A 16,986-nucleotide genomic window follows, 5' to 3' on the forward strand; every position below is an offset into this window, starting at 1 on the left:
TCCTTACTAGCTGGACCATGAATTCCAGTCACACAAAGTCACGAAAACAGAATTTATGGAGCCTTTCTACCGTGTATTGAAAAGTACTTATTAACAGCTATCTGTTCAATATTTTGCACACAGATGCTTAAAGGTATAATTCACCCAAAGATGAAAATTAAAGTGTTTTTTTTCCTGTTGAACACAAAATAAATATTTTGAAAAATGTTAGAAACCTATAACCATTGACTTCCATAGTAGAAAAAACAAATACTGTGGAAGTCAATGGGACAGAAAAAAGAAACTCAAACAGGTTTGTGACAAGTGAAGGGAGTCAAATGATGTCAGAATTTTCGTTTTTGGGTGAACTATCTCTTTAAGTTTACATATTGAGCTACCCTGCTGAATAGACCAGTGCATCAGGACACTGTTCCTTATACATTTCCTAAATAGCCAGTATGATTAACTGGTCTAAGCCAGTGGCTCTTATGTGGTCATTTGCAGGTTTGTTTATGTGAATGCTAAATGTGAACTTGCATTATATATTTAGTATATTAAGAGCATTATAAAAATAAATCAATATATATTGGCTTTTAATAGAACAACTGCTGTTGTGATTAATTGAATCAAAATCTGCTATATTTATCTGACAATACACATTCATCTGATAGGTGTGCTTTGTGCAATGAGTTGTTGGCTGCTAAGAGCAAGAGACCATCAGCATTCCTACGCTTATTGTATATATATGACATTTCTGCAAAAAGTTGCTATAATACATCTATACATTTTTTTTTCCATTGCAGATGTATGATTAAAAATACTTCAATTCAAAACGATATTCCATTGCTTATTGCATGTTTTAAAGATTCATGGCTAAAATGTGAGATATATTTCAAAGTCAAACTTAAAAAATAATATAAATATCAACTAAAACATCCTGTTTATTTTGTATGTTGTTCAATCTAAAGAGCTCATGCTGATTTAAAAGAGTTTGCAACCCTGGTCAATAAAGTATTTGTTTACATATTGATTTTTTTTTTTTTATATATCTTTATACATCATCTGAAAGTTGGATACATAAAAACACATGCAAACACATTGCATTTACCTACCGAGCCAGAGCATTCTTACGTCATCGATGATGCGACTGTTTAGTTTACTAACAGAAGAGAAGGATCAGGGTGTGGCCAAGTCAGAGCACTCACTCTGTTCCCCCCAGCTCTGCGTTGGTTAGGGAAATTCCAAATTGAACTGAAGCAAACCATTACAATTGGTACAAATTTTACAATTGGTACGGAACACATCCACCACTTTTGATGCTCATAAATGTTTAAAAAGTCCTTGTGCTACAAGTATTAAGAGATTTGCTAAAGGTGCAGCTGAGATGCAGCCAGGGGGTTGTATCTTTAATAAACTATAACAGTTCATGTTCATTGAAAAGTAAGAATAATTAATAGATCCATGTGAAAGTCTTTTAATAGTGACGTTGCATCTTCAGTTTCGACCTCAGGCGTGCTTTGCACTCATACTACATGCGTACTGTGCCAAAGCCCAACCAAACCGCACTGACACACCTCTTCCAACCGGGCCAGGGCCGGCCAACTGATCGATGCCTGGGCCCAATTCGGGGCACTCACACCTGTCAAACGAACATGGAAACACGTCCAGGCATGGTTTGGGTAGGCTAGTGTGAGTAGGCCCTCAGTATATTTTTGGCTATTCCAACAAATATACGTACCTGTCCAACATGAGGCTGGTTTATGGAAACATTTTTGTTTAATTGAGATTTAGAAAACTAGAAATTAGTAAAATAACTAACAAATAAACTAATTATCTTAAGAAATTGTTTGCTCATTTGTTTCTATGCTAAACATTTTATGTGTCATATATTGCCAAGGCATTATATAGACCTGGTGCAAAACCAGTTAAGAACCACTGGATTAGGCTAGTCTTTTCAGAAGGGTACAAAAAAGTTATACAGCTAATGAGTGATGACATAATGTGGTTTCTGAAATATTTCTTTGTTCCAGTCTTGTTAAGTGTCCTCTCTCTCTTTTCTCAGGAGGAGGAGGAGGCCCTACCTGTACAGGAAGCGTGCAATTCATCGGAGCCGTGCAGCCTACTCCTTCGAGGATGCAGAGAGTCTGGCTGACGCTCGTCCATTCAATGCCTCTAACTCTTTCATGTCCAGGAGAGAGAGGAGGAGGAGGTTGACCATGTCAGTGTGGGAGCAGAGGACCAGCCAGCTGCGGCGGCACAGGCAGATGTCCAGCCGCGAGATCCTTTTCAGCAGCCCCAGTGAAGAACAGGACGGACCACCAGGCTGCCCTCTCCACCGGAAACCTGGACTATCTCCATCTGGCAGCAAGCGCAGAGCCACTGAGACCACTTCAACCACAATCATGCCAGAGGGTACCTTAGAGCCACCCATGCCTATGGACATGCCGGTGGATGAGCAAGCTCTGCCCATTTCTATTCCTGAACCCCCTTTAGCCATTCCAATTCCAGAGCCACCAATGCCCGTGGACGCATGCCTCCCTGAACCCCCAGTTACACTGAATCTGCCCTTAACAGAGCCATCTGAATCAAAGACTTCACCCGAGGGTGCTCTGGACATCAACAACCATTGCCCTAGACTAAATGGGAACAGGCGGCAGCGGGCTGTCCGTAAGCACAGACCTCCTGCTATGGGGGACATGCTGACCCCTGATATGGGGCCCAGGCCCCGACGGCCACGCCACCGCGAGCTTCACACAGACCCCAGGGGAAAAGAGACTCTGCAAGGTGATGGTGTTGACGGTAAAGAACAAAAGCCAGGAAGTGAGGGTGATGAAAAGAGTGATGGAGAAATCAGTCCAGATGGCAGAGGGCTTGAACAAAGGTAAACATTAATATTTTTAATTTATAAGCAGTTATTGTTTTTAGTTGTATAAAGGATGTTTCCTACCAATCAGAATCATTAAATTAGCTTATTATTTGGATGGTGATTGTTAAAGTTAATCAAAAGACATTTATATTATGTAAGTTTTTTATCTTTTTTTGTTCATGCGGTTTTGAAAACAATATACATCACGCTTTCCAGAAGAACATTAAGCTAAATCATTTTCAGTTTTAGTAACAGTAGAAAGTGGGAAATCAGCATTTTAAAATAATTTTCGAAGGGTTACTTCACGTGACACTGAACAAACATTACTTTTGTCATCTTGGTTATAATGAGCATTTTAAAATGCATTACAATAGAAATATTTGGTCTTATACTGTATCTTACAGCTCAAAAATATTTGAATGCTGGTTGATTTTATGTTTGATTTAGCAGCTAATTCGGATTCTAGAATCATGTTGTCATAATCCCAGACACATTTTGATATGTAAAAGGAAAAATATGCAGTCAGAAAAGAAAGATTAAACTGTTTTTAAATATTATGAAGAATTAAAATGGGTTGGGCAGTTTCTTGGTTTTAGGCTTAACCTTGTATTAACCTTACTGCAATAACAAACTGTTGTCTGCAAATTGCGATAAAAACTGGTTTAGAATCATTGTTTAAGATGGATGTGTGTAAGTTATGTTGTACAACAATCATGTTAACCATGAAATCATTTTTTTAAGTTATTTTAATTCATTTTTAATGTCAATATTATTAGTTTTAGCCACCTATTATTAGCCTCCTTAGGATTTTTTTGTTGATTAGCTAAAGAACAAACCAAGTCGTCCAGTGACTTATCTATTTACCTAAATTAACCTAGTACCTTAAGCTTAATATCTTGTAAAACATCATTATGGTAAAAACAAAAGGAATTAATTATTAGAAATTAGTTATTAAAACTATTACTGTATGTTTAGAAATGTGTTGTAAAAAATATATAGTATATAATATTTGTCCATATATGACTTTTGTGAGAAATGCTGATAAAAATATGAAAATAAAACAAATATAGATCTTCTATATTTACTATTGATAGTTTTTACCTTTTTTATTCAAATGGTTTTTAAAAATGTATACAACACACTTTCCAGAAGAACAATAAGCTAAATAACTGTTTTCAGTTTTGGTAACAGTACAAAGTGGGAATTTAGCTTGTTAGAATCATTTTTGAAGGGTTACTTCACGTGTCACTGGGGAAACATCACCTTTGTAAAGTAGAAATATTTTGTCGTATCTTACAGACCAAAATATTATTTTATATTTAATTTACTAATTCAAAATTCCTGGTTTAGGTTGTCAAAATCCTAGACACATTTTGATGTTTAAAAGGAAAAATATGCAGTCAGAAAAGAAAGATGAAACTATTTTTAAATATTATGAAGGATTAAAATGGGTTGGGCAGTTTCTTGGCTTTAACCTTACCTTTGTATTAATCTTACTGCAATAACAATTGTTTTGGAGAATATGACAAAATTGTTGTTTGAAAATTGCGATAAACACTGGTTTATAATCAGTGTTTTAGATGGATATGTGTCATTTATGTTGTACAACAATCATGTTAGCCACAAACCTTATTTAACTCATAAATCTAAAAGACAACTCATAAATCATACAGCTGCTGTTCTAAAAAGCCATTATAACTTTCTGAGGAAGCTAGCGAATAGGTCTTCAAGGTTAACAAAAAAATGGACATTATGACAGAACAGCTGTTACAACATGGTGACAGCTTGTATTAATTTAATATAGACCCTACTATTTTTATCAACAAGTGCACAAATATTGCTTTTTGAGAGTCTGGAGAGAGAACTCCACTATTAACTTTTCACCTTCCACAGGCAGAACAAACCAGACAACACAGAATCATCCACAGAGTCCAAACCAGCAAATTCCCCCCGCAAAATCCCACCTCTTGACTCTGAACCTGCTACTCTACAGCTCACTGACAACACACTGCAGCAGTCTTCACAGGGAACTACATGTGCCGGTGAGACCGATAACAATAACCACGGGTCCTTGAATCAGGATAAGTCCTCCCTCAACACCAGCATCGTGATAGAGGTCACCGACACTCAGCCATCCATGGAGCTGACCTCCATTACGGGTTTGAGCATCCCTACACCTCCCATAGCCCTGCTGATAAGACCAGCTGAGAATAAAGGCTGCTGGTCACTGCTGGATTGGTTCTGGTCTAACTAGAGGAAACCAGCAGAGTTAAGCTGTTGACCAGCAAATGCATGGTGATTCTGGAGAAGCTGGTCAGCAAAGGCTGCTTTGCTGGTTAAGAAGGTCCTAGTAGAAACACCACCATCCCAAAGCATGACCAGCAATGCAGGTCTTTTCAGCAGGGAAAGTACATAAATATATAAGCATATGATATTAAGTTACTAATGGACATTAGAAATTGACAGCTTAAAAAAAATATGCACAAATTGTGTCCCCATAACACATTAAATATTTTGCATAGATACTGTATGTTTGGTCTGCAATCTACTCAGATAATGTTTATAAACTTCATAATTGGCTTCATAAAGTTTCTAAGAAAATAAAAAAATATTCATAACAATTTATTTGCACTGTTGCTTTGTTATAGATTTAATATCTATATAATTTTACTAAAATATTTTGTAATAATCCATGAAAGGTTTTTGTTAAAATTTAGCTACATTTAAAGGCAAAATAATTACCCCTATTGCGAATTTTATTATCTTTTCAAATATTTTCCAAGTGATGTTTAACAGTGCAAGAAAAATGTATTTAGTATTTATATTTTGTCTTTTAGTTCGACAGGAATAAAAGCTGTTTTTAAGTTATTTTAATACATTTTTATTGTCAACATAATTTGTTTAAACCACCTATTATTAGCTGTCTAATTATAAACTAAAATAAAAATAGTGCTACATAGAAGATTATTGCAATTAACAAAAGCTCAAAATAAATTCATTAAGCTAAAATGAAAAATAAAAGATGTGAAAAAAAAATCTCAAGCAAACTTTTTTCAGTTAAATCAAGTTGAAGTACTAAAACTAAAATAAAAACCCATAAACACAACAAAAATTAACCTTTAAAATGAAATTAAAAATGGAAACAGAAATTAAAGTGGTAAAAGCGAATAATAAAAAAGTAAAAACATAATAAGTAATAGTCAACATAAATAAGAGTAAAATAAAATGCAAATTCAACTTTGATATGATGCCTTGAAAAATATCGATTTTTTATATACTTTTTAATGGGGAACAATTAAAAGTATGCAAAAAAAAAGTCATCCAGTGACTAATTAACCTAAATAACCTAGGACCTTAAGTTTAATATAAGTATCTTGTAAAATAACTAGTAAAACATTATTTACTGTCATCATAGTAAAGACAAAAGTAATTAGTATTAATAGTATAACTATTATTACTAGAAATGTGTTGGAAAAATACATAGTAATATTTGTCTCTATATGACTTTTGTGAGAAATGCTAATAAAAATATAAAATAAATAAATATAGCTTTTCCATATTTACTGTTGATAGATCTTTAATATTACACTGTAATAAATACAGTGTCTATATTTACTGCATTATTGCTGACTCCCAGCTGTCTCATGACTAAGCTTAAGTAAACATACATAGTTTCTAAAATGTACCTGAATTTTCCAGGTAATAGTAAAGATGTGGAGGCCTCAAAGCCAGAGAAAGAAGAAGAAACCCCAGATGCACCCAAAGGGCCTCCACCTGTCAGCATGTTCATCTTCAAACCCAACAACCCGTAAGGCTGGATGTTTGTGGAGCCACAGCTGTATTTTATATTTTATGAATATGATCCCATTTCATCTCTCTTATTCTCTGTTCTCCCCTACAGGGTCCGCAGGGCCTGCCACTACGTTGTCAACCTTCGTTATTTTGAGATGTCAATCCTTCTTGTGATCGCCGCCAGCAGTATCGCATTGGCTGCCGAAGACCCCGTCAACACTAATTCGGACAGGAACAAAGTAAGAATTCCCCAACGCCACATAACAATGATTGTCTTGCACAAAACAAATGGTCTAAAAAAAAGCTGTTTATTTATTTTTTGTTTTGTTAATTTAGGGTCTAAGGTTTAGCTTTAACACTATTTAAACCTGATTGAACTGAGTTCCTTAGGCTTTTTTGAAACCTAGTTATAGTAAGTGTGTTGAAGCAGGGTTTTGACACCTAAGGAAGCTTACAAACAATAACAAGTATATTTCATTAGGTTAATTTACCCTATTGACTCATAACAGTGAATATTGTGAAACTGTTAAACAGTAATAAAACTGATGATGCTGATGAGAGACAGCGCAACTTTTTGGGCAATGTTGCTGGGCAATTTTCCAAAGCGATATTGCCCGGCTACTTTTCTACTCAGAATGGGAAAGAATATTATATCTGTAACCCATTGCCCAAATTAGTTACCCAATGTCTCACCTGGTTGCCCATTTATGGTATAATATTTCAAAGTTGCCCTGCAACATTGCTCAAAAAGTTGCCCTGTGTTTCATCCGCATGACACACATCTCAGAGCAACTATTAACCTATTGTAAATAGCCACGTCCTTATTCATTTGCAAGACATTATTCTTGCAGATTATATGGCCTCATATTATTTAAAGGATTAGTTCACGCCAAAAAATTTAATTTCTCCCAATAATTACTCACCCTCATGTCGTCCAAAACCCCCTGAGAACTTTGTTCATCTTCAGAAAACAAATTAAGATTTGTTGGATGAAATCTGAGAGCTACCTGACTGGAATGCTCTGACAGCATTGGTCTCAAAGGTACCATCCTTAAACATCCTCAAAACCGTCAACCTGATTTCACCCAGTTAAACATGTTCCTGGATTAACATCTATGTTGATCCTGGAATGACATTCCAATCAGAATTAAGGGATCTGTTTATGTTTAGTTTAGGCAAACAATAAGGTTTATGTACTTCTACATGAGTGTTATCCAACTTTTATTTCCTAGGTATGGATTACATTTTTCAACAAACATGATGTTCCAGGATCAACATATATGTTAATACAGGATCGTGTCGTATTTGGGAAAATCATGACGTGCTCCTAAAAACATGACTGCAGTGGATCAATCAGAGTATTATTAAGCTATGAAAATACCAAGAACAAAAACTTTATTCAACAGTTTCTTCTTCTCAAAGCATATGTTCAGTTTTGAGGATGTGTTTTGGTATTTTTCTGGAGTTTAAAGGAATTGTGACTATTCCTGTCTATTGAGAATGAGGGAGATTTAAAAAAAAAAAGTATCAAGGGATTGGAATGACTCAAGAGTGAGTAATTAGTAACGTCATTTTAATTTCTGGGTGAACTAACCCTTTAAGAGACTAAATAGAAAATTTGTCCTTTTTGCATTTTTTGACATCTTAAAATATGTAAGAAAATATTCATCCCTATAATGTATCCAAATGAAATATTGATGAAATATGATTTATTTTTCTCAATAGCTCGGTGTCATCACAAATGCAATGTCTTAAACAAAGGAAAAAAAGGTTATTTGTTGTTTATTTTTGCCAATAAAAATAAATTAGCATTCATCAGTTTTTTAAATGAAATTGTTCTCAGTGGGTCATGAAGAATTTGGCGTCGCTTGCGAGTTAATAGACATTACATTTTTGTTGCACTTTTTAAATTTCCCAAGTGACAGCGCACCAGCTGTATTAAACCACAGCTAATTACATGCTAAGACTCTTCCAGTAATAGCAGATGAGATCATGTATGTAAACAAATGACGTAAACCATTCTCTAGATGTAGAGGACAGCTGAAGAAAAGCCACTTTCCCTCTCAGAAACACAAGTTAGGATTTACATGTATGCAGCTGTCACTGCTGCAATGGAATCAATAGAGGCTTCAGGAGAATAGCAACATTCTGGCATGTTCAATCTAAGCAGCCATATTCCAAACAATGATAAGTTCTCATAAATCTCATGTATTATTAAAACTCATTTTGCATATTTGCTTATGCTGAAACTGTAATGCATATTAAATTCTTGTTTTTATGTGGAATAGGTTCTGCGCTATTTTGACTATGTATTCACTGGGGTCTTCACGTTTGAAATGATAATCAAGGTGAGTTTTGGGATTGCTCCTGTAAGTTCCTTTAAATATATACACTCAGCGGACACTTTATTAGGTACATCTTACTAGTACCGGGTTGGAGACCCTTTTCCCTTCAAAACTGCCTTAATCCTTCATGGCATTGATTTACCGAGGTACTGGAAATGTTCTTCAGAAATCTTGGTCCATTTTGACATGATATCATCATGCAGTTGCTACAGATTTGTCAGCTGCACATCCATGATATGAATCTCCCATTCCAACCCAAAAGTGCTCTATTGGATTGAAATCTAGTGACTGTGGAGGCCATTTGAGTTCATCATCAAGGCATTTGCGACCACAGAACTGCCGCTCACTGGATATTTACTCTTTTTCGGGCCATTCTCTGTGAACCCTAGTTATGATTGTGTGTGAAAATCTTTGTAGATCAGCAGTTTCTGAAGTACTCAGACCAGTCTGTCTGGCACCAACAACCATGCCACGTTCAAAGTCACTTAAATCACCTTTCTTCCCCATTCTGATGCTCAGTTTGAACTGCAGCAGATCATCTTGACCATGTATACATGCCTTATTGCATTGAATTCCTGTCATGTGATTGGCTAATTAGCAATTTGTTTAGTGAGCAGTTAGACAGGTGTACCTAATAAAGTGGCTGGTGAGTGTGTGTATATACAGTTGAAGTCAGAACTAATTAGCCAGAATTAATAAATGTATTAATGAAGAATAATTAATTCTGAAGTCAGAATTAATTAATTATTTAGCCCCCATAAATGATTAGCCCCCTGTTTATTTTTTTCTCTGGTTTCTGTTTAATGGAGAGAAGTTTTTTCAACCAATTTTTAAACATAAAAGTTTTAATAATTCATTCATTCATATAATTTAAAAGTTTTAAAACTGGTTTATTCTAGTTGAAATAAAATAAATAAAACTTTCTCCAGAAGAAAAAATATTATCAGACATGCTGTGAAAATTTCCTTGCTCTGTTAAACATCATTTGGGAAGTAATTTAAAAAGAAGAAAAAAGTCAAAGGGGGGCTAATAATTCTGACTTTAACAAAAAAAAAAAAAAAAAAAAAAAAGAAAATGTATATATATATATATATATATATATATATATATATATATATATATATATATATATATATATATATATATATATATATATATATATATATATATATATATATATATATACACGAAATTAACATATGCTACATTTTTCTCAGATGATTGATCAGGGGTTGGTCTTACACTATGGCTCCTATTTTCGTGACCCGTGGAACATTCTGGATTTCATAGTTGTGGTGGGAGCTCTGGTGGCTTTTGCTCTCACGTAAGTCAAATTGATTCAATCGTGAGAAATAATATGTTCAATTTAGCATTCTGATTTAAAATCTGCACCATGTTGATTTAGCTGTTTAGCTGCATTGCTCAAATGTTTTGTTATTCGTTTTCAAATTCCATTAATGCCATGCGATGCCACTCCATGAGTTATGTGAGGAAAAACATTCAGACATTTCAAATTCTTGACACATATTGCTGTTAGTAAATGCTCTCTTTTCTCTGTTGTGAGTGTAAAAGCATTTCTGTGTTCATTGAGAAGCTCCCTGGTTCAAGTTGCCTGTCTGTTTCTTGTTTGTTTTTCTGTTGGTCTTCTTGTGGATTGTGGCTCACGGCATCTGACAGGAATGTGATGGGGTAAAAACACTCTGATTTTGTGCCATATAATAATGTGTGTATGTTTTTTTTTTGTTTTTTTGTTAGTGTTTAGTAAAACATGTTTTCATGCAATGCAGGAGTAACACAGGAAGAGACATTAAAACCATTAAATCGCTGCGTGTACTCCGAGTTCTGAGGCCTCTCAAGACGATTAAAAGACTTCCTAAACTCAAGGTATATGACTATGAAATTTGCCATTTAAACATTTGTGATCAAGTCTTTCCTTTCAGGTGTTTGTTTGTTTTGTATTAACTGAAAGAAATGTACAGTTGAAGTCAATAGTTTCACAGTATTTCCTATAATATTATTTCTCCTGCAAAAAGTCTTATTTATTTATTTCGGCTAGAATAAACGCTGTTTTAATTTTTTTTTAAACCATTTCAAGTTTAATATTATTAGCCTCTTCTTCTGTCTACAGAACAAACCATCATTATACAATGATTTGCCTAATAACCCTAACTTGCCAAATTAACTTAGTAAAGCCTTTAAAATGCACTTTAAGCTGTATCTTGAAAAATGTCATGTAAAATATTATGTTATCATGGAAAAGATAAGAGAAATCAGTTAATAGAAATTAGTTAATAAAAGCAATATGTTTAGAAATGTGTTTGAAAAATCTTCCTTCTATTAAACAGAGATTGGGGAAAAATATACATAATTCTGAATTCAACTGCATACTTGTGTTTAGCAAGACTGTATTAAATTATTCTTTTGAGCTTTCTCTTCATCAAAAAAAAAAAATTCAAAATCCTGAAAATATTGCAAAACATTACTGGATAACATTAGTTGCATACTTAACGAGTGGAACACTGTGTGTATCTGTCTTGCTTAATTTTGGAGTTCATGCATCCATCAGAACCAATTGAAGTTGTTTACGTGACAGAATGCCGTCATTAAACCAGCAGGATGTGATCAAATAAGAGGGAAGGTGATGAAACTCTTGCCTTATATGAAAAAATTGCATCAGTTTTTTTTTTTTTTCTCAGTCCTCACACATGGTAACTCAACAGTCTGACAGAGTATCTTGTGTTTGTGAGAATGAGAGAGGCATGGCATGAGAGGCAGAGAAATGTGTGTCAGAAATGTGTGTGGAAAAAGAAGCAAAGTGATAAAGTGTGATGGACAGATTTAAAAGACAGAAGAACAGACGCTTTTCTAAAGTGAAGCAATTTTTTTCTAAAAAACAAGCATGTTTGTAAAATATCTCAACTGTTTGGGATGAAAAAATTTTTTTTAAATCATTAACTGGACTGATATTTATCAACCCAAGCTTTTGTGTGTACATAAATTCAGTTCTAAGTAGGGCTGCAGGATATCGGACAAAAACGGACATTGCGATATTTAGTTTGTCTGCGATATATATTGTAAACATTAATAATAATTCCTTGCATTTATATACTGTATTAAATTATTCTTTTGAGTCTTCTGTTCTGTTACTGGCAGTTAGCTCTCTGCAACTCTCACATGGTCGCCCATTGAAGCTAAGCAGGGATGTGCCCGGTCAGCGATCAGTACCTGGATGCGAGACCAAATGGGAAAGCTAGGTTGCTGTCGGAAGTGGTGTTAGTGAGGCCAGCAGGGGACGCCCAACCCGTAGTCTGTGTGGGTCCTAATGCCCCAGTATAGTGACAGGGACTCAGGGACTTGAGAGGTTAAATCAAGGACCTGACTCTCTGTGGTCGTTAAAAACCTCAGGATGTCCTTAAAAAAAAAAGAGTACGGGTTTAACCCTGGCATCCTGGCCAAATTTGCCCACTGGCCTCTGTCAATCTGCTGGTGTGTTGTGTACAGTCTGGCGCAATATAACGGCCGTTGCGTCATGCCGATGAGGAGATTGCCTCCAATGTATAAAGCGCTTTGAGTGTCTAGAAAAGCGATATATAAATGTAAGGAATTATTATTTATTATTATATTGTGATATAAATTTAATTTTTACAAGATGTCCTAAATCTCTATTTGGAATTAATTCATCATTTTATATTGATTGGGCTTATTTTTTTGAGTAATACAACTGAATAGATACAAAGTAATCTTTTGGTTTTCTCTCGAATTTCTGCAAAGAAATTCAATAATAAATATATATATATATATATATAAAATAACACTGTATTAGTGTAGAGTCTTCATTGTATAAATAATTAATTACAATTAATTTAGGTTTATACAACTTTATAACCTCTTGGTTTAAGTTTGCTTAAATTATACACAGTCACAGGTCTTAAAAAACACATACAAACAAAAATCTTTCAATCTATTTTAGGGTTAAACTTTGCAATGACCTCACAAAACTAAACTGTGGTGCTGACAACTATAATTCCAACCCATCAAATTCAGATCCTGCGATGTGACTATTGCAGATTCACACTTTGCGATATCAATGCTGAAATGATATATTGTGCAGCCCTAGATCTAAGGTTGAAATAAAATATATTGTAAATAATACATGAAAGGCTTAACTTTAAAATTCTAAACTTAGGCAACAAACTAAAATAAATTGTGTTTAGGTATTAAAGTACAAATGTACACACAAAACAAAAACAAAAAATGTCATGGTCTCTAATTTTTATATCTTGTATTGATTTTCAGGCTGTGTTTGACTGTGTGGTAACATCACTGAAGAATGTTTTCAACATCCTCATCGTCTACAAGCTGTTTATGTTCATATTTGCCGTCATTGCCGTGCAGCTTTTCAAAGGGAAATTTTACTACTGTACCGACAGTTCCAAGGACACTGAAAACGAGTGCAAGTAGGTCCCCAATACAACTGCAATCTTAATTCTATAAGATGATACTAAAACAAATTTTGAACAATTAAAATCTCAAAAGTCTGCTATAAACCGAAGTGTGGCATTTTAAGAACATCTCTTCTCTGAAAATTATATGGGAAAATGTTTTTTTTTTTTTTCCTGTATGTTTATAGAGGCTACTACATTGACTATGATAAAGACAAGAAAAAGGAGAAACGAGAGTGGAAGAGACGCGATTTCCATTATGATAACGTTGTCTGGGCTCTGTTGACTCTCTTCACCGTATCCACTGGCGAAGGCTGGCCGCAGTAAGAGCCAACTTTTCACACAATATCATTATTAACACTCCAATAACATTTATATTCCTCTTAACACCTTTCTAGAAGCTGTGTGCTAATTTAGCATATTCTTACACAGCAGGCCCAAAGCATATTTTGATTAATGTAGTGATGATGTCAGGTGTAACACATTGTTAACAAATCTGAATTAGCTTACAGCATTCTTAGGTGTAATTTATTATGTTAAAGGCACAATTTATAAGATTATTTTTCTTTAAAACAATCATAAAACCCTAAAATGGTGTTATATATTTTGCTGACTTATGTACTTACAAAGCCAAATGGTTTTAGAATGTTAAAATCCAGAGAAATAAGCAATTTTAACTAGTGACAGAGACTGTTATATGCGTGATCATGTATTACCATGCTAATGACCTCACACACTCACAGTTTCTGGTTTGGTTTCATAGAAAACCATCTCATTTCACTTTTTTGACGGCTTTCACCCTTATTTTGCCTCATACTTCATTCATCAACATGATTTCTGCAGGAGTCCCATAGGGTTGAATGAAGATCACAATTCTCATGATTCCACACTCAGTCACGCCATCATCAGACTACACTTTTATTTGTTGTGAATATGCTCCTTCTAGCTGCTAAAATTACAAATTGTACCTTTAACTACTTAAATTAGAGGTGGCACAATGTGGCTCAGTGGTTATCATTGTTGCCTCACAGCAAGAAGGTCGCTGGTTCAAGCCTCGGCTGGGTCAGTTGGCATTTCTGTGTGGAGTTTGCATGTTGGCGAAGGTTTCCTCCGGGCGCTCCAGTTTCCCCCACAGTCCAAAGACATGCGCTATATGTGAATTGAAAAAACTAAACTGGCCGTTATGTATGAGTGTGAATGAGTGTGTATGCAGCTGGAAGGGCATCCGCTGTGTAAAGCATATGCTGGATAAGTTTGTGGTTTACTCCGCTGTGGCGACCCCACAGTGGAAGGATAAATAAAGGCACTAAGCTGAAGGAAAATCAAAGAATGAATGAATCAATGAACTACTTCAATTATTTACTTGTGTGAAAACCTCAACGTTTCCAAATAATGTCTTATTTGTTTAATTTAAAGTTTGTCTTTAAACAGATTGTTGTTTGACATTTTAGAGTTCTGCAACACTCTGTGGATGTGACAGAGGAGGACCGGGGTCCCAGTCAGGGGAACAGGATGGAGATGTCTATCTTCTATGTCATTTATTTTGTGGTGTTCCCCTTCTTCTTCGTCAACATATTTGTGGCCCTCATCATCATCACTTTCCAAGAACAGGGTGACAAAATGATGGAGGAGTGTAGTCTGGAGAAAAACGAGGTGAATAAAAATGTTTGCTTGTACATTTTGAACTCTAGCTGAGTGCCTGTGGAAATAGAAGCAATGACGTATACTTGAGGTGACATATCATTATAGTTTTATTATAAGAACATACTGTACAAAATATAAATAATGCACTTATGTGATTCAGCGTTGAATGATTATCTGAGCACAATTTCAAAGGAACTTTTGAGAAAAGCTCCAGATTCAAGCCGTCAATGTGAAAACATGATCCATGCCTTTTTGTGGCTTAGAGAGAATTTCACTTGTACTTTTTTGTTTTGTATTACTAAGTCAAGTCATTTTTATTTCTCTAGTGCTTTAACAATGTAGATTATGTGAAAGCAGCTTTATATACAATATATGAAGAATAGAGAATAAAAAGCCATAACAATATTTTAGATTGTGGAACATTTCAGCATATCAGGCAGGCAGGAGAGTAGAGGTAGAATGCTGGTGTATTTCTAAATTAAAACTGATTCAGTTCAATGTAATACATGTCACTGTTAATGTCCTTTTCTGTATAGTTCAGTTCAGTTTAACACAAATGTCACTGTTGATCTTCGGTTCAGTTTATTTAATTTCAGTTTAATACACGTCACTATTGAAGGCCGATCCACTGAAGAACAGCTCCACCTGATATGGACAGTTTTAATTGTATTTTCCATCATGTCCTTCTCAATTTTAATGTTTTATTAGTACTTCTCTTACTGGCATTGCAAAAGTTCAAGCAATTCCTGTTCCTCCCGACGATCAAATGCAAATCTAATGTGAAGTTAATCCAAACAAATCTCTATTTTTTTGTGATCAAGTTTTTATTGATTTTACATGTAGTCAAAGCATCTTTAAAATTTTCTTTCCAATAAACAAAACACGATCCACTCCTCAACACCCACCCCACCTCCCAGCGGTGCAAAGGTCTATGCCATCCCACAAATAGCATTGCAATCAAGACAAATAACTTACAGAAAATATATACATACATATGAACATAAGATACACATATCCTAAGCACAAATATAATAAATACAAGGTTTATTTACAGTCTATAAAATTAGAGAAAATAATACACATATGCATAAATTTATGTATATATACCTACTCATATATATCCAGTTGAAATTAGAATTATTCAACCCCCTTTGAATTTTTTTCAAGGAAATTTTCACAGTATGTCTGATAATATTTTTTCTTCTAGAGAAGGACTTATTTATGGTCAAAATCATTACCCCCTTTAAGCTATATATATATATATATATATATATATATATATATATATATATATATATATATATATATATATATATATATATATATATATATAWTTTTTTTTTTTTTTTTTTTTTTTTTTATAAACTACAGAACAAACCATCATTATACAATACCTTGCCTAAATACTCTAACCTGCCTAGTTAACCTACTGTAATTAACCAGTCAAGCCTTTAAATGTCTCTTTAAGCCAGGGGTGTCCAAACTCGGTCCTGGAGGGCCAGTGTCCTGCTGAGTTTAGTTCCAACTTGCTTCAACACACCTGCCAGGAATTTTCTAGTATATCTAATAAGAGCTTGACTAGCTGGCTCAGGTATGTTTAATTAGGGTTGGAGCTAAATTCTCCTGGACCGAGTTTGGACACCCCTGCTTTAAGCTGAATAGAAATGTCTTGAAAAATATCTAGTAAATTATTATTTAAATCAGTTATTAGAAATGAGTTCATAAAACTATTATCTTTAAAAATGTGTTGAATAAATATTCTCTACTGTATGTTAAACAGAAATGGGGGAAAAATAAACAGGGGGGCTAATAATTCTGACTTCAACTGTACATACATAAACATATATACATCCCTACCAACATAGTAATAAACTAAATAAAGTAAGTAGAAATTCACACAAACTCTCAGAGATTTAAA

At 34.4% G+C, this 16,986-nt stretch overlaps 1 protein-coding gene across 2 annotated transcripts in view; it reads left to right on the plus strand.

Annotated features, from left to right (window-relative positions):
- Positions 1-16,986, plus strand: part of cacna1ea (calcium channel, voltage-dependent, R type, alpha 1E subunit a) — a 201,891-nt gene that overhangs the window by 158,037 nt on the left and 26,868 nt on the right. For both annotated transcript variants that reach the window (XM_017357424.4, XM_073910150.1), the window contains 11 exons: positions 2,042-2,860; positions 4,739-5,004; positions 6,545-6,653; positions 6,747-6,876; positions 8,926-8,985; positions 10,200-10,306; positions 10,660-10,671; positions 10,770-10,866; positions 13,279-13,439; positions 13,613-13,747; positions 14,876-15,077. In XM_017357424.4, coding sequence (XP_017212913.4) covers positions 2,042-2,860; positions 4,739-5,004; positions 6,545-6,653; positions 6,747-6,876; positions 8,926-8,985; positions 10,200-10,306; positions 10,660-10,671; positions 10,770-10,866; positions 13,279-13,439; positions 13,613-13,747; positions 14,876-15,077 — 2,098 coding nt within the window. The remainder of the gene's footprint in view (positions 1-2,041; positions 2,861-4,738; positions 5,005-6,544; positions 6,654-6,746; positions 6,877-8,925; positions 8,986-10,199; positions 10,307-10,659; positions 10,672-10,769; positions 10,867-13,278; positions 13,440-13,612; positions 13,748-14,875; positions 15,078-16,986) is intronic.

The sequence above is a fragment of the Danio rerio genome, chromosome 8 (assembly GCF_049306965.1).
Source record: "Danio rerio strain Tuebingen ecotype United States chromosome 8, GRCz12tu, whole genome shotgun sequence".
In the NCBI taxonomy this organism is placed as follows: domain Eukaryota; kingdom Metazoa; phylum Chordata; class Actinopteri; order Cypriniformes; family Danionidae; genus Danio; species Danio rerio.